General features: G+C 42.5%; 1 protein-coding gene across 19 annotated transcripts in view; it reads left to right on the forward strand.

Annotated features, from left to right (window-relative positions):
• Nucleotides 1-18,514, forward strand: part of kif1aa (kinesin family member 1Aa) — a 70,863-nt gene that overhangs the window by 26,916 nt on the left and 25,433 nt on the right. For 12 of the 19 annotated variants that reach the window (XM_070545871.1, XM_015976398.3, XM_015976400.3 and 9 more), the window contains exons 12-26: nt 63-141; nt 325-467; nt 2,770-2,808; nt 4,175-4,308; nt 5,656-5,735; nt 7,106-7,181; nt 8,401-8,480; nt 8,560-8,666; nt 8,759-8,839; nt 8,921-9,101; nt 13,089-13,161; nt 13,759-13,849; nt 13,936-14,084; nt 14,158-14,336; nt 16,285-16,422. In XM_070545871.1, coding sequence (XP_070401972.1) covers nt 63-141; nt 325-467; nt 2,770-2,808; nt 4,175-4,308; nt 5,656-5,735; nt 7,106-7,181; nt 8,401-8,480; nt 8,560-8,666; nt 8,759-8,839; nt 8,921-9,101; nt 13,089-13,161; nt 13,759-13,849; nt 13,936-14,084; nt 14,158-14,336; nt 16,285-16,422 — 1,630 coding nt within the window. The remainder of the gene's footprint in view (nt 1-62; nt 142-324; nt 468-2,769; nt 2,809-4,174; nt 4,309-5,655; nt 5,736-7,105; nt 7,182-8,400; nt 8,481-8,559; nt 8,667-8,758; nt 8,840-8,920; nt 9,102-13,088; nt 13,162-13,758; nt 13,850-13,935; nt 14,085-14,157; nt 14,337-16,284; nt 16,423-18,514) is intronic. The other 7 variants (XM_070545873.1, XM_054734627.2, XM_054734628.2 and 4 more) reach the window with 1 other exon arrangement.

Below are 18,514 nucleotides of genomic sequence, written 5' to 3' on the forward strand. Positions count from 1 at the left end.
TGGTGCAGTGATTGACCTGTTATCTATCCACTAACCGAATACAAACGTTTAAAACTGTCCAGGTGGGAATTCTCGGACCGCAATGGTTGCTGCACTGAGTCCAGCTGATATCAACTACGACGAGACTCTCAGCACACTCAGGTGACAGACGTCGCACTAAAGGATCTTCTGATTCCAGTGAAGCTAACTCTTGCACAACACACATTGCCCTTAGTGGTTTGCACAAGTGTCACCCTGTGAGCTGCAACAGCAAGCTGCAGTATTGTGGGTCTCTGGGGAAACATTCATCTCCACTGTGTGTTATTTTGTTTCTCGCGTCCCCAGGTACGCTGACCGTGCCAAACAGATTCGCTGTAACGCTGTGATCAATGAGGATCCCAACAACCGACTGGTGCGGGAGCTGAAAGAGGAAGTGTCTCGACTGAAAGACCTCCTGTATGCCCAGGGACTGGGTGACATCATTGAAAGTAAGGAATGGTGTTTAAAATCATACCGGCAAACGAAACTGTCAGCAGGGTAAAGAGGAACCTTTCCCGTGTTTTAAAAAGAACCAAAAATGGAATTAGAAACTAGACACAGTAAGAACATACCAAAGATGTTTATGAACCTTTCAGACATTTTCATGTGGTATTAAAGGGACTGCAGCTAACTGCAACATGCAAATAAAATAACACCAACCATGCTAGGTGCTATTTTAGAGCTTTGATTTCTGCAAAATAAGGATAATGAATAAGGCAGCTTTGCACATCTTAACGTGGCTCGCTGAAAAGACCTTTTTTAATGATTATTCCTAATCAGATTTGGTCACTCTGAGTATTTCATGCAGGCTGAATATGAAAATAGTCTCCTACACCTATCTTCTGACAGTAAATAGACGATAAAAATCTAGGATTTGAGAAACCTGACAGATCTACATCACACTGTCACTTAACACTGATGGACTCACCCATCTTGCAACAGGGAAGGCTTTTGTTGTTTTAGCGTCCAAGAAACGGCACGGGACACCTCGACTGGTAGAAGGTAACTGTTAGCATTAGCAACTCTACCACACAGTAAAACTTCTCCATGTTGATTGTGGAGAAAAAACATTGACATTGCAAGGCAGGTAGAGTTGAGTTGCTGTTATCTAATCCGAGGTGAGATGTCAACATATCAGGAAATAAGAGTCCAAATACTGTTGTCGCTCTCTAGCTAGCTCGGCTGAGATGTGGCGCACATACATCGTATATGTAGACGTGGACTGGCACTGCCTATTGAAGTTTTCGTAGTGGCCGGCAGCTGTCTTGAATGGATCTTCATTCGCCCCCAGTGCATTTATTTCTATTGAGGAAGGTGTTTACCCCACCAAAAAACCCATTTTATCATGCTTTTTCACAAAATCAAACATGTTGTCGTGGCTGAGGTGAGTGAGGATCCAAAGTGCAGGTGAGTGTGCACAGAGCCATTCGTAGAAGGTTTTTAGGAGTCTTTATTTGAAGAGTCAACACCAACGGGGTGAACCAAGGAAATTAACAGACGATCCAACAACAAGCAAGAGACTAAAGCAGGGCTTAAATACAAGAGGACACAAGTGATCCGGGAAACGAGAGGCAGGTGGGACCAATTACCACAAACAGGATACTAAACTGAGGCCTAGTCCACACGTAGCCGTTTTTTTTTTTTAAAACGAATAACCGCCCCTCCAAAAACTTGCATCCACACCACCTCGTTTTAAAAAAAACTCTGTCCACACGTACCCAGATAAATACGTTGTTAAGGACATGCCAGACCTGTAGGCGGCAGTACTTCCCCCGTTCTTAACCTCGTCCTTCGTCTGTGGTCTTCCGCAAGGAGCAGTAATTCCTCTTGCAAAAACAAACAAGCAAAAAGCGCTTGGACAATTGATAAAGCGAGCGCAGCTCTGAGGGCATCCATGCTGTCGGCTAGTGTAAACACAGGTCACACACGTGATGTCAGCATGTTTTTGTGGCGGAAAGTGACGTTGCGGACCTTAAAACTCCGGTTTTGTGTGTCCACACGCAGACACCCAAAACGGAGAAAACGCAGATCTTCACTTTGGCCGGAGTTTTTAAAAAGATCCGTTTTCGTGTGAAAAAACTCCGTTTTCGTGTGGATGGCAGGCCAAAACGTAGAAAAATATCTACGTTTTGGCAGATCCCCGGCTACGTGTGGACAGGGCCTGAAGCTGGGGGAACAGAACGTGACACATACGGTATAGTACGGTGATAGTTAAAGTATAAATACAATAAGATAAAAATTAAATAAAATTGTTTCCCACCCTGCATTGACTCCAGTTGGGTTTGAAGAGTGAGGAACCCATCCAATATGGCGGTGATGCTGTTACGCTCCCCAGCACCCAATGAGGAATCTACGTATTCGTGTCTATGATGTGGCTCACGTCTAATTCCTGAAAATGGTGCACCAGTGTTTTTCTTACCCAGAGTATGACTTGCAAGGCATTCATTCCTAGAGAACAGTGGAAATATAGCGATAAACGAGTCTGCCACACCTTTAACTTTACTTGTACTCCCCTTTGTACACGTAAGTCAGAATTTCTTTGGATCTAAAGACGTGGTTCTTAACCACTTACAGCTGAACCTGATAGAGTAAGACGTCTGTGAGATCTAAAGTTCACTCCAGTTTGAATCTGTTATATTTACTGTATTTCTCGTGATTTCAGCCTTTGATAAGTTGAACATTTTATTGAAAGATATTTTGCTGTCTGTTTTCTTTCTTCTCCCTGTTACGTTTTGTTTCCTCTTCTCTCAGCGTACCGAGCATCTGGTGTCGATATAGAGGGTTTGAAACGTGTGTTTATTCTCTTTTCTTTGCTCTTGCTTTGGTACTGCAGCTCAATGACACAGGTGCTTTCTGTGGCAGTGAATAGCAGCTTGTGTTCTCTGCAGCACCAGGTTATTTCAAATATCAAGTAGTCCATGTTTGTTCAGGCTCTCTTTTTAGTTTTCAAGCCATGTTTGGGCCACATTGCATGACGGTGCTGCAGAGATCAGCGTATGGCTTCATGGATGTGGCATTAGTGAGGCTGACCTTACGGAAGAGTAGTGAGCATGATATGATTCATTTCTTCTCAGTCATTAATTTTCCTGTTGTAGAAACTAACTTCCTGTCAGGGTTTCTCTGGTTTAATTTACTCCGCTCAGCAGCCTGGATGATGATGCAGCTTTCAGTAACAGAGCGTGTTCATCTCTATAACAGAAGAGAATCGTCTCATCTAATCCATAACATTTCCTCTTCTTTCTAGAGCACACCCTTTTATTATCTGGAAAGCAAGATGAAATCATTTATCATGGCTGACGGTTGGGTGTAGCTTCAGCAGCGTGGCCAATGCCCTTTGTGTTTGATGATTAAACAGACCTCATGAAGCCAAAATAAAAATATAGAAGTTGAATAAACACCAAATGTTGCATAAAACAGTTTCTGTAAAAATACCAGTGTTACAATAGAAAAGGATCTCTATCTTCAGTAAGATTAGTTAATCATCCTGAGTTGTTTATGTCGTTTGTGATGCTTTTATGCAACGCGACTTACGTATGAATCTAGCATGCGTGTTTTTCGTCTGGAGGAAATGGGTGCAGCCAGAGAAAATGCAGGCTTTGGGGAAACCTGCTCACTCCGTGCAGAAAGGCTGCAGCCGGGATGCTGCGAGCTGCACCGCCATGCAACCCCTCCTGAGGACAAAATGACTTTTTGATAGCTATAGATCAACTTAATTCAGACTCTGTTAAAGCCAGCATCTCACTGGACTGGCCAGTGGTGGCTAGTTGGAAACCATTGCAAACATTTTTGAGAATATTTTCAAAGCTGAGAGATGAGCTCAGTGCACAGAAACCGTCCCTTTTTATTTGCTGTGATTCTGCTAAAGGGCTTTGCTTGAACGTTTCAATTTTCTTTGAGCCATGCAGCAGCTGGGTGGTTGCATCATGCATTGTTTGCTGCATCTCTTGCTGGTGCTGCCATTATTTTTATAAAAGCTGCCTTCTCTTCTCTTCTCTTCTGCGTTTTCTTGTCTTTTTACTTCTGATTACTGAATACCCTAATCCTACTTCCCATCCACTTCCTGTGCCCTGCCCCACCCTGACAGACATATTTGATTACAACAACAATAATAATAATAAGGGCCAAGCTGTGAATCAAAGAGGTGATCTTTCCACAGTGACCAATGCTATGACGGGGATGAGCCCCTCTCCATCCCTCTCCGCCTTGTCCAGCCGAGCTGGATCTATTGCCAGTCTGCATGACCGCATCATGTTCAGCCCAGGCAGCGAGGAGGCCATTGAGAGGCTGAAGGTAAGCCTCAAACTCACATGTTCCAGATTGGCATTGTGCAGGCTGTTCAGTCAGATGCCAACAACCATTACAGTCACAACAAATCTGTTAGTCTTTATTACTGACGGGTCCAGTGTTCTGACAGCCACATTACAGTTTTTCTCAATTGCTAAAGCACAATTCATGAAACCTTGCTCCCTTTTCTCAAAACATTAAACACAAAACCTCTCATTCCTCTTGCAAAATCAAACTTTCGCCTCAAAGCAGATTTAGCTGCGCTCAAAATCCAACACTACTCTCAAATCATAAACAGATTACTCAAAATGACATACACCATCAAGCAGTCAGTAAACAATACACCACAAAATAGAAAGCACAAAGTTCAGGGCCATACAGTTTGTTTATTGTACCATGTATACAGCCTGCAGTCCGTGTGCTACCGTGTTCAATGACAGTGAAAAAAATACATAAAATGAAAAACATCAAACGACAAAACATGTTATCAATGAGCCTCTTCTTGTCTGTGGCTGGGTCAGGCCACAGCTCTTCATCGACATCACATGCAATGTTTTCCCTCCTGAGGCTCAAACTGGGCTGCTCTCTAAGTCCTGCTTCCCTCGTTGTCAGCCCACGGACAACAACATGGTCTATGGTTGTTGCTCAGATTTCACTGGACATTTCCACTCTTTGTCTTCCTCTTCGTCCTCCTCTTTCTCTTTCTTGCCCTCCTCCTCATCCCCCACCTCGCATACGCACCCGTCCTCGTCCTCACATGAATTCTTCTATCCATTGTCACACTTTCTCATTCCCACCTTCAACAACCTGTTTGCTCTCTGAACTCGCTTATAATGGTCGTCACATCATTTCAAACAAGTGAAATCTGTTTTGACTGATTGTGTTCAATCACTGACATTTGTGCTCTTGTTATGGGTAAATGTGCTGCTTGTGTGTACCGTTATGGATGACATGACGTACATTAGAGTGCAGAATGTGTTTTAAGAATGAGAATGCGTTTAGAGTTTTGCTAGACCGTGTGAAATGGTTTAAGGTTTTGGCAACAGGCTCAACAGTTAGCTTAATGAGTTCAAGCAACTGAGAACTTCCTTCAGTCGACGGATTTTAGTGTTTTAGCCATTGAGAAAAACTGTAAATATGTATTTTACATTCTAAGCCTCACAATTAAACAAACTGGCAAAGTCTTAAAACAACCAGGCACGTGAAAAAGTGTATCTGTACTACAGTTGAGGGTAAAATGACAGAAATACAGAGAAAACAGAAAACGTTGTAGATTATTGACATCCAGAACCCAAAGAAGTGGTTTCATTTGTGCCAGAGCTACTTTGAATGACTAGATGTTTTAAATGTTAGGAAACAGAGAAGATAATCGCTGAGCTCAATGAGACCTGGGAAGAGAAACTTCGCAGGACAGAAGCCATCAGAATGGAAAGGTAATGTTTTATTCTGTTTTGTTTATTTCCAATTTTCCAATTTATTCATGAGCAGGTCAGTTGGTCAAATAGTACACCACTTCACGGAACCTTAGATCCACATCTGAAAACCTCCTGGCTGTTCCTCGAACCAAAGGGGACAGCGCCTTTCAGACTATTGCCCCCAGACTTTGGAACAGTCTACCTTCAAATCTCCGTCTCTTGAAATATGTAGAAGTCTTTAAAAAACATCTTAAAACTCACCTTTTCATCCAGGCGTTCCCCCGCTAAATATTCTAAAAGATGGCTTTGTTCTTGTTCACACCTTGACTTTGTTTTTACTCCTGATTTTGGTTACTATTGTTGTCACTGCTATTGTTTTTATGATGTTTTTATTGGTTTGAGGTATTTGCTCTGATTTTACTCATGTTGTACAGCGCTTTGTGATTTATGTCTGTGAAAGGCGCTCTATAAATAAACTTTACTTACTTACTTACTTTCTAGTTGCTGTCAAATTGTATCAGTTAGGTACCAATCTGCACCTTGAATAACTTCCTGTGCTTTATCGTGCTTCAGTGCACACACACACACACAACCCTGACTACATGTGGCGCTGAACTTTATTTCATACAATAACCATGCCATCATGATGCACCACAACCATAACCATAATGTCCTTTTTCTATGGGTTTTATTTGCACCCTGACCCAAAGGCACCAGCTCCACTTAGATGTGTATAGAAGGACCAGCTCAGTGTGTGCTTTATTTTAATTCGGCACACAAAATCATTAGGGTGTGTGTAGCTCAGGCACATCGCATGAATCACATAAACACCAGAGCCACGGTGGATGATTCTTGTAAGAAGTATAGAAGAAGAAAACCCTGCTTGTCGGGTAAACATTAATTATTATAGGTGCTTAATGCTTGCTTTAAATTGAATTATGTTTTAAAAATTCAAAATTATTCTGGAAACATGCAGTAAATTAAAACATCAGTGTTAAGATAGATACAAAGTGAATATGGTATGGTCCAAAACTGTGAAATTAATGGTCTTTAGTGGGTACAAAGTGTCCAGGGGTGGGTACAAATCCACCATTTACTTTTGTACCTGAAACTCTTGAGCACAAATGCACCAAATCTGTAAAGGTATGATTTGGCCAAGGGATGCTGTTATAATTTACGCAGTGGGACAAATTAAAACTTTATCGGTCCAACACTTAAGATGAGACGTATGACTTTGACAAGTCACTTCCTTCCCAAAATGTACAGTATGTAGTCTAATAGAGATGTGTCCAATTTCAGCCACAGGCCAAAGCAGTCACAGGTTACACAGAAGAGGCTTTTTCTCATGAAGCAAACGCGTGGTTTAGTGAGATGTGCTCTTTTTACAGAGAAGCACTGCTGGCAGAAATGGGCGTGGCAATCCGAGAAGATGGCGGCACTGTAGGGGTGTTCTCTCCTAAGAAGGTAAAAATAAATTTTACTTCAAAGATGTATTCATGATATAGTTTCTACCAGTTATATTATTCTAAATAATGCTTATTTATTTACCCCAAAGCCCTCTGATATCCCCAGAAAGCCTCAGCCTGTGTTTATTGACACAGTTGGTCTGTTTTCCCCTAATGAGGTTGGTTGCTCTGAAGTGTTTGTCTCCTCTGAGTGCTTCAAGGTTCTTCTCTATAGGAATCTTTCCTAAGCACCTCAGATGAGGGTTTCTCTTCTTCAGTGAAGGTTAATCTACTTAATTACATACTTAACACAAAACTGCCCCAATAGCAGGGAAGAGTGTAAACACGGTGGAAAAGATAATGGCCATCCCTTCCTTCCAGTGATTTATTGCTGTGTACCTTCAGCCTGTTTACACTGAAGACTTCATTAAACTCGTGCATTAAACACTGTGGGGAGTTACTAAGTCTGTGTGGCTTTAACTGGCACTGGTCCTAAAGTGGGAGAGTGCTCTCAGATTTCTTCTGTATGGCTTATTATAAATAACTTATAGAGATTTGCTGTACATCTGTGACCAAAAGTTGTGAGAATGACACAAAAAATAACTATCACAGTTTCTATGAACTTCAAAATGTTATGAAGCAACAAAGAAGCCTCTTCTCTCAAAGAAAACCATCAGGGACAGACTGGTGTTCTATTAAAGGTCCACCAACTGGACTGCTGAGGACTGGGATAGTCATTCTCTCTGAATCCCTTTTGGAACATCCAGAAAAAAATTGTCCGACGGAGAAAAGGTGAGCTCTTCCATCAATTCTGCCAACAAATGTCTACACCTTTCATGTGTGGGGCTGCTTCTCAACAAAGGGAGTGGACTCACGCAGCCTCAGAACAGTTCTGTATCGGTATTGAGTTTGAAGACTGGGCTGCCATCAGTCAGAAGGACTTGGACCAGATGCTGATCAACAGCATGCCAGGATGAACTACAGAGGTCTCGATAAAGAAACACCAGCACTGCAAATATCGACCATTTACATAAACGGTCAATAAAAAACTTATGTATGTGTATAAAATGCCAGTAAATCTCCTCCAGTTACCAGAGAACTACCTGACAAAAAATGTATCTTAAAACCGTGAAGCAGCAAGCTTGTGAAGACCATCCCTTGTGTCATTCTCTTAACTGTTGGCCATTGTTTGTATGTTACTTACCAGATGTTGGCAGTAAATTCCATTTCTTTGTCAGACGCCTCATTTGGTGAACCTCAATGAGGATCCTCTCATGTCTGAGTGCCTGTTGTACTACATTAAAGAAGGAATCACAAGGTCAGAAATACAGATTTTATTGATTAAGATCAATGTCATGCACATTTAAACATTGACTTGAACATTTTATGCTTCTTAGGGTTGGTCGCTTAGATGCCAGCAGTCGTCAGGATATAGTCCTCAGTGGCCTTTTCATCCAGGATGAGCACTGCACCTTTACACGATCTGCTGGTCCAGTGGGTGAAAGTGAGACAATTTTACTTCATCCACATGGTTGTTGTGTGTATATCAGAGTTTGTGTTACTGTAATACTAAACCCCTCTTCCCTTTCTAAACAGAAGTTGTCCTGGAGCCGTGTGAAGGAGCTGAGACTTATGTTAATGGGAAGAGAGTGACCGAGCCCACTGTTCTGAAATCAGGTCCGAATACCATCTTACTGTTGCGTTGATCGTGTACATAGATGTGTAACTTACACGTTGTTGTTTGTGGTACATTTGAAGGTAATCGCATCATCCTGGGGAAGAGCCACGTTTTCCGGTTTAACCACCCTGAGCAGGCCAGGGCGGAGAGGGAGAGAACCCCCTGTGCTGAAACTCCTGCTGAGCCTGTGGACTGGGCGTTCGCACAAAGGGAGCTGCTGGAGAAACAAGGGATTGACATGAAACAAGAGATGGAACAGAGGTATAGAAACAAGATAGGTGGAATTAGTATGGAAACAAGCTAGAGAAACTAGTGGGTGTTTCTTAATGGTAAGGCGCCTTGCCTACTAAAGCAATGCCTTGGTAGGCAAGACGCCTTGCTTATGAGGACACTGTCCTAGCTTAGTCACTGAAAATGGCTAAATGGAACGCTTACTTGACATGACCAAGGCTGCCCAGAGTTGTGTCCTTGCCCTCAGTGAACCTCTCCTTATACAGCCTATGGAGGTGAATAAATTCAGTTCAATTCAATTCAAAATTACTTTATTCATCCCAGAGGGAAATTGATTGCTGTAGTAGCTCATAATAATAATAATAATAATAATAATAATAATAATCAAGTCATCAAAGAGTTGTTGTATATTACAATGGCTGTTGGCAGGAAGGTTCTCCAGTAGCGGTCAGTGTTGCAGCCAAACTGAAGAAGCCTCTGACTGAAGACACTCTTCCATTGTCGGACAGTCTTGTGAAGAGAATGCTCAGGGTTGTCCATCATTTTCTTGATTCTCTGGAGAATCCTTCTTTGCATGATCTCCTCCAGTGGTTCCACAGTCGTCCCCAGAACAGAACCAGCCTTTTTTATTAGGCTGTTGAGCCTTTTCAGGTCCCTGCTTCTGATGCTGCTACCCCAACAGACGATGGATGAAGAGATTACACTCTCAACAACAGACTTGTAGAAGATCTGCAGCATCTTGCTACAGACATTGAAGGACCTAAGCTTCCTCAAGAAGTGCAGTCTGCTGTGTCCCTTCTTGTAAACGGCTTCGCTGTTCTTTCTCCAGTCCAGTCTGTTGTCCAGGTGAACTCCAAGGTGTTTGTATTCCTCAACCACCTCCACTTCTTCTCCCATGATGGAAACAGTGTTTGACTCCACTCTGTTTCTTCTGAAGTCTAAAATCATCTCCTTTGTTTTGTTCACGTTCAAGGTCAGATGATTGTTTCCACACCATGCCACAAAGCGCTCCACCAGCTCTCTTTACTCAGCTTCCTGTCCATCTCTGATACACCCGACAACTGCAGAGTCATCTGAGTGTTTCTGTAGATGACAGGTCTCTGACTTGTACTGGAAGTCTGAGGAGTACAGGGTGAAAAGGAATGGTGAGAGTACAGTCCCCTGTGGTGCTCCAGTGTTACTGATCACCTGGTTTGATGTGCAGTTCTTCAGCCTCACAAACTGTGGTCTGTTTGTCAGGTAGTCTTTAATCCAGGCGATATTTGAGGCCCCCACCTGTGTCTTCTGGAGTTTCTGGCAAAGTACATCAGGCTGGATTGTGTTAAATGCACTGGAGAAAACAAAGAGCATGACCCTCACAGTGCTGCCTGCTTTGTCCAGATGACAGTGGGTTGGTTGAAGCAGCTGGATGATGGCATCTTCAACTCCAACTCCATGGCGATAAGCAAACTGCAGCTGGTCCTGATATGTCCTAGTTTGCTTATTCAGGTGGACCAACAGGAGTCTCTCCAGGACCTTCATGATGTGGGATGTCAGAGCAACCGGTCTGTAGTAATCATTGACTGATGGGCGAGTTTTCTTTGGAACTGGAACAAGGCAGGATGTCTTCCACAGAACTGGAACCTTCTCCTGGGCCAGGCTGAGGTTGAAGAGGTGCTGCAGAATCCCACAGAGCTGGTCTGCACAGGCCTTCAGTACCCTGGGGCTGACACCATCTGGACCTGCAGCCTTGTTCCTGTTCAGTCTCTCCAGCTGCCTCTTCACCTGACTTCTAGAGACAGATAGGTGGGTGGGGGAGGTAAATGAGGCAGCAGCATCTCTTGACTTGGTTGAAGACAGATTTATAGAACCAGAAGAGTCCATGACTGTGTTAGAGGGCAAAAGAGCTGGCGTGTGACAGGAAAATGTTGGATCAGAGGAGGATGGGAGTTCTGATTGGCTGGGGACAGGCGAGGAGGATGCTGGGTTTGTTCCTGAACTGAACCTATTGAAGAACTTGTTCACTTCATTGGCTGTGTCCGAGCTGCCATCTGTGCAATCCTTCCTCTGCTTGAAGCCTGTGATCTTCTTCATCCCTGACCAGACATCTCTGATATTGTTCCTCTGTAGTTTGTTCTCCAGCTTCTTCCTGTATGCCTCCTTGCTGTCTCTGATCTTGATCTTCAGTTGCTTCTGTATATTCCTCAATAATTCCCCATCTCCCTCCTTAAAGGCTCTTTTTTCCTCATTTAGCAGATTCTTCAGTTCACTGGTGATCCAGGGTTTGTTATTAGTGAAGCATCTCACTGTTCTGGTGGGTATGATGTTGTCCACACAGAAGTTTATGTAGTCAGTGACACATCCAGTCATGGCATTGATGTCCTCTTCATATCCTTGGCAGAGAGTCATCCAATCTGTGGTCTCAAAACAACCCTGCAGGGCTTCTTCAGCGTCCTGTGACCATTTTCTCACAGCTCTTCTTGTCACAGGTTGCCTCTGAACAAGTGGTTTATATTCTGAGCAGAGAAATACAAGATTGTGATCTGATTGTCCCAGAGGAGGTCTTGTTTTGGACATGTATGCATTCTTTACATTTGCATAACACAAATGTAAAGTCTTGTTTTCTCTGGTGGAGCAGCTGACAAACTGTTGAAATGTTGCAAGTGTAGCAGAGAGTGAGGCATGATTAAAATCACCAGATATAGCCACAAATGCTTTGGGGTGCTGGGTTTGGAGCTTAGTGACAACGGAACTGATGGCATCACATGCATTTTCAGCAATGGCTGAAGGTGGAATATAAACGGTTGCCAAGACAACACTGGTGAACTCTCTTGGCAAATAATATGGCTGACAACTTGCTGCCAAGAATTCAACATCTGGGCTGCAGAGACGACATTTCACTGAAACATGACCTGGATGGCACCATCTGTTGTTGACAAGCACTGCCACTCCACCTCCTTTTCTTTTCCCGCTCCTCTTCAGATCTCTGTCTGCTCGTACAGTCAGGAATCCTGGCAGAGAGACGCTGGAATCGGGGACATGGTCCTGCAGCCACGTCTCAGTGAAACACATAACCCTGCACTGCCGATACTCTGGCTGAGTCCTTGAAAGGGCTTAGAGTTCATCCATCTTGTTGGCCAGTGATCTCACATTGCCCATTGCCAAGTGCCTCCATCTGCACACTTGTCCCTGTGAAATGAAAACCAACTTTTGATTCTATTTTGTGGACTGAAGATTATTAAAATCAAACATTTAACCAAAGTTAATCAAACACATTTACACAACAAGCCTTTTACTTTTTAAATTGTGTATATATTGGTTAAATCAAATGTGTAAGCGAGTTACTACCCGCTAGCCACCGAAGCAGCAACTACTAAGCAACTAACCAACCATAGATAAGTGCTTTGGATTTAAAAAACATTTTAGACATCAGCCCTATAGCTACAATTATTCCACTTAAGTTCAATCTGGAAATTTGCCCCCCAAAGTAGCTGCTGTTTCAAAATTTAGCACTGTATTCTGGGACATTTTTGACCGAAAGAAGTAAATCAAGACACCAGTGTATCCTTGGTCAGTTGGTTAAAAGGCAGACAAAAGCAAGACAGACACCTCCGTAGCACATGGGCATTAGAACACGCCTTGGCAATTCCTGATGGCGTATCTCCAAGGCAACCGGAGCAGGACCAAGGTATCAAGGCAAGGTTCCATGACATTGAAAACACCCACTATCTCACTGAGCCGCCGTTGTTAGTGACTAGTTGGTGACATAGAATCGTGAGTAAAATTTGCTATATTGTTGTTGGAATCAAATCAGCTGCATTTGTAATTTTTGCAATAGGTTTTAGTTTTATAAAGACATTATTGCAAAGAAATAGTTTCAGTCGTGTGACTGGTGTGCAAAATTTGTAGTTTGAATCTTGTCACAAAGTCTTAAAATTACATCCTCTCCTTTTTTTAACATCAACAAAAACAGAAAAATACTTTACTTTTGTCCGACATTCTAAAAACCTTCATTTTTGTTGTTTGTGTTCTGTGAAGGCTGCAGGAGTTGGAGGATCAGTATCGCAAAGAAAGAGAGGAGGCCAACAACCTTCTGGAGCAGCAAAGACTGGTACAGCATTGAGCACTTTTTATGGTTTTATATGTACAATAGCATGTACTTGTTTCATGTATAATGCTAGTAACTGCTACTATATAATATTGATAGTTAAACTACCAAAGTATGTTAGAAATAGGTTGCTTTGGTTGCACACATTTATTCTGAGGTAATGTATGTGTTTAGCTTTTCTTCAGCTCTATGTTTTAATTATTTACAATTTAATTCATACAATAGATAAATAATGTATCACATACATAACAGAAAAACATCAATTTTAAGTTAGTTGTTGGAGATATCTGTTAAAGGGTTTAATGGAGCACCCGATTTTAAATTAAATTAAATAATCATAGGATGATTGTCTGACAACTGATTCTAGCTTATGATTTCAACTTGATTCAATATGGCTGCCACAACTAATGAACATAAACCATGATGACTATAACTCAGTTTCACAGATATTGAGATAAAATTTAGTGTTTTAGCAGCTTAGAGTCATTAGTGACATCCAAAAGGCAATAACAGATATAAAAGTTGACAGGAGATCTGCTTTTCTTCAATAAGGTAAGTAGATTTGAATGATTATCATTATAGAATTAATATTCTTTCCAGGATTATGAGAGCAAGCTCGAGGCTCTTCAGAAACAAGTGGACCGTTGTTACCCAGAAGCCCCTGAGGAAGAGGATGATCCAGATGAGGAAGGTAGAGACTGTTCATGTGGGCTGCTCATATTTTGGTTGTTTGGATGTCTTGGCGACATGAGGATGCTTTGCAATTTTGGCTGACAGTTCAGTGGACAGAAAGGGAGAGAGAGGTGGCTGTGTGGAGTTTCCGCAAGTGGAGGTGCTACCAGTTCACCTCACTGCGTGACCTTTTATGGGGAAATGCCATTTTCCTCAAAGAAGCCAACGCTATAAGTGTGGAGCTCAAGAAGAAGGTGCAGCATGTCGCCGTATTCAAGCATCATCAGCAGCCTCTTTACCAAACTAACACTTCCTGTTCCCCTTCAGGTGCAGTTCCAGTTTGTGTTGCTGACCAACACTCTCTACTCCCCCCTGCCTCCTGACCTGTTACCACCAGAGGCAACTGAAGACAGAGAAAAACAACATTTTCCTCTCACCATAGTGGCGGTGGAAGTGCAAAATCAGAATAATGGTGCAACTCACTACTGGACCTTAGAGAAGCTAAGGTGCATGAACATAAACCAAGTCACTAAATTGCATGAAACTCTTGCATTACTGAGGCCAGTAACTATATTATCAATACACCATTAAACATGTAGCTATTAAGAGCAGATCGTAAAGTGCATTAATGCATAAAAAATAACAGCTATGGGTTGCCATATTTAGCTCCTCATAATAAATTAACTTTGGGTGTAAAAAGGTTCCCCCATCTTTTTTGAAAATTATATCCTTGATTTCATCATGTTTAAACATATAAACAAATGATGGTGGTAAAAATATATTCGTAATAAAATTAATTGCTACATCAATATGTTGAGTTCTAAAAAATGTGGTGATTTTAATCTAAACAACGTGTTGACATTTAAATTCACCCTGCCATAAAATGGGAGTGGCCTACCACTCCAGTCTCTTTGGAATGACAATAGCGGTCCAATCAGCCATAGTTCATTATACCGTAAATCCTCTAATATTGGCCTCTATTCAATTAACGGCCGGGTATCATATTTTGGCCGGTGTCGGAGTCGGCGGAGGTGAATAATGGCCGGTATTTTATTGTGGCCGGGTGGAATGTGGTAACAAGCAAGTACCACATGGGGGGCGGTTGTGTCATCCGTCTCACTTTTGATTTGCCAGTGATAGACCGCGAGGGTAACTTTAACCGTACGGAGATGAAGAGGAGGCGAAAATTTGATATCAAGTTCAAAGAGAACGTGCTGATTATGCTGCAGAACACTCTGGGGAGCAGTAGGGGTTGTATGAACTAGTCAACTTCACTATAGTGACTTTTTATGCCTGTCATCGACTAGTCGCTGTCACGTGATAATGACCGGCAAGATGCAGCCCTCGGAAAAGACAGCAGTCTGCTGTCAGCAGGTGACAATCTCCTGCGCGTCGGGAGGCAACGCGCTGTGCCAGAGCGTCGGTACTGACACCCGCCGTAAAACGGACATTTAACCAAATTGTGACGTTTACCCTCTTGCAATTTAACCTTCCCCTCACCCCCATCCTAACCTTAACCAGCGTGCGCATGCAAAACTCTGATTATTGACGCGCTCCAGACATCTGCGTCCTGAGCACGGCCACAGTAACATTATCAAATCAGGTGTCGCCACCTCAAAAACTAATTTAACACGCGATCGTTCATGTCGGCTCATTTCCTTTTATGTTTTCTGTCTTTTATTTGTGCCTGATGCGTTTCGCTGCTGTGGATTGGGCCGCATCACCTTGTCCTCCGGTGACGTACCGATCACTGATGCGGCCGCCAAGCAGCGGCACTCCACTGTTTTTGCGTTCGGTAGATCTTTTAGAACTGCAGCTCAAAGGTAACTCATGAGGTGAATATATATGAACCCAGGTAGCAGTTTTTCTTTAGGATTGAGAGGAGATGCAGGAAGATAATAAACAGACAGGACAGAAAAATAGTCAAATAAAAACAAGTTAGTTTTTGTACCTGGTGGTTGCAACAAACAAACACCATTGAAGGTAATCAGAAGTGAGGAACAGAAAATGAAATAATTATTTTAATGTTTAGAGCAGCAGGAACTCCGAGACGCTGCAGGTGCATCAGTGAGTTTGCGACTGCTGTGCAGGGGGAGGGGGGAGAGGGCTGAAGCAGAAACTACCGTTGTTAAAAGAGACGTGTTTAACTTTGAAAATGTGGGCGCAATTTTAATTGTCAAAAACTCCAGCGAACCATTAGTTCATTTTGCTTAAATAGAAATTGAGGCCTGCCTCTAATTCTGGCCCTTCCAATAAAGGCCTGGAGCTTGATGAGCTTGAGTCAAATACAGGCCCGGGCCTGTATTAGAGGATTTACGGTATTTCTATTATAAACAACCCAAAATCAGCTGATTGGTGTTGCAATAAAATAAATCTGTTATCAGTTTCTGTCCTAGTTATTGGTCACACAAGGAAAACAATCATAATTATTAAATGTTTTGCTGCTTCCTGCAGGCAGAGGCTTGATCTCATGAGAGAGATGTACGATCGGGCTGCTGATTTGCCCAACAACACCACAGAGGAGGGGGAAAACGCGATGACAGGAGGTGACCCGTTTTATGATCGGTTTCCCTGGTTCCGCCTGGTCGGCAGGTAACTACTGAGCTCCATGAGAACAGGAAGGCATTTTTCCTGAACTCATTCAGGGTGGGGGTGTCGCGCTCAGTCCCGCAACGCTCCTCCGTGAGAGCGGGGTGGGGTGGCTGCACACGTTCCGCTGCTGTTTCTCACCAGTATCAGCTGACGGAGGGCTCTAGTTTCGTTGTGCCGTTCGTGTCAGCGGACACGGTGGGGTCGGGGAGGGGCATGCTGCTTAGCCTGGCGGGTGGCCAAGCAAAGCCTGGCTGGCCGCCGGGCTTATGAAGCCCTGGTGCAAATGTGGAGGGGAACAAATGAGATTATGTACTGAATAACCCTTTGTAACGTGATCTTTCATTTTAAAATAAATTTTCTAAAAGTCCCCCAGTGACTCTCGAGGGTTGATACTTTAAAATCCAGTAAGTCCACTTTAAAGGGGTGAAGTTAAAGGTTGAGAAAAGTCTCAGAACTGCATGAGGAACTAAAACCTTAGAGGTCCTGAACCTGACCTTGTTTTTTCTCCTTAAATCCATTTGGATTGTGGTCTTTAGTCTTGCAGCATCACAACAGCGAAACTCACAGATCTTCCTGTAAACCTTCACAATAAGAGTCCCAAACACAAACGAAACGTCTAAAGTTTGTGAAAGGAACATAAATGGTTGTTGGTAAAAGTCATGCTGCAGCCCAAAGCACTTTACAATCTGAGAAGTTATTTATAGGTAGCTTATTCACACAAGGGATGGCGGGCATTGTAGTATTTTTTTTACACAATTACTGGTTTCATTCTTAAGCTTTTTTTTTCTTGACTTTTTTCTCAGTAACTTAGCTTGATTATTTAACCTGGGATACAAAACATGTCCTCCCCTGATTGTTTGTTTATTTATTTATTTATTTATTTCACTTCTGAGTGGTCAAAAATCGTCATTAAATTACAATAATGGAGAGATGTACATTTTTGGGAGGAATGGATAGGATTCACTAACCAAACACTGAGTTAACTTAATGAAAAACAATCTCAGGTTCATGGCTGCTAAGTGGGCTTGAAAATGGGATTAGGCTTCATGTGAACTTGTTCCTGGAAGCCTGTTTGGGACTCACTCTGGGTTCTACGTGATGTTACTGATAGGGATGGGTACCGAATTCGGTACTTTTTAAGGTACCGACCGAATTCCATAGTACCGACCGAGCACAGATTCACGTCATTTCAAACGGTGCCTCGTTTCGGTACCCGACCTTCATAACGAGAACTTGCCAAGACAGCTGCGCATGCGCAAGAGCGTTTTGTCGTCACTCGCTGCGAGCCAGTTGTAAACAGAGCAGCATGGTAGAAAGAACGCACGCTAAAGCTTGGGTCCACTTCACTAAATGTGATGGGTAACTGGGTGATGATGAAACCAGCGACAACGATCTATGTGAGACATCCTCATCTTAATCTGCTCCGGTAGGTAAATAAAATGTTTAAGATAACGTTAGCTTGATATGTTAGCTTCAGTTTCGCTAATGGTACGTTCGCTTTCTCCTCGGAACTCCGAATTTCCGACTAGAAGAACATGAACGCGCTCTAAAGTTTGGCTTCACTTTACTAAATGTGACGGGTGATTGGGTGAAGACGAAACCAGTGATAACGATGTAAGTGTGAGGCATCATCGTTTTAATCTGCTCCAGCAGTTAAATAAACTGTTTAAGATAACGTTAGCTTGATATGTTAGCTTCCATTGCTACCATTGTTATCAGCTAATGGTGCGTTCGCTTTCTCCTTGGAAATTCTAACTTGCCAGTAGGAAAAATCAAATGAAAAAAGACGGCAAAAGGAATGAAGATACACAGTAAATTTAGTTCACAGTAAAGATGTTTGCTTCAGTTTAATTATCAGCGTATAAAACTACAAGGACGATGTTAAAATACAAACAGTTGTATGTTATTTATCATGATATTTATCAAATATGGTTATATATTGAGAAAAATATTTAATTATAAAAGAGAATTAAAATAATAAATACTCAAAAGTATTGAAAATTGGTACCGTTAAATACCGGTATCGATTCATAGGTACCGGGAATTAGTACCGGATCGATTCAAATGTCAAAGGTACCCATCCCTAGTTACT

The sequence above is a fragment of the Nothobranchius furzeri genome, chromosome 16 (genome assembly GCF_043380555.1).
Source record: "Nothobranchius furzeri strain GRZ-AD chromosome 16, NfurGRZ-RIMD1, whole genome shotgun sequence".
Classification (NCBI taxonomy): Eukaryota; Metazoa; Chordata; class Actinopteri; order Cyprinodontiformes; family Nothobranchiidae; genus Nothobranchius; species Nothobranchius furzeri.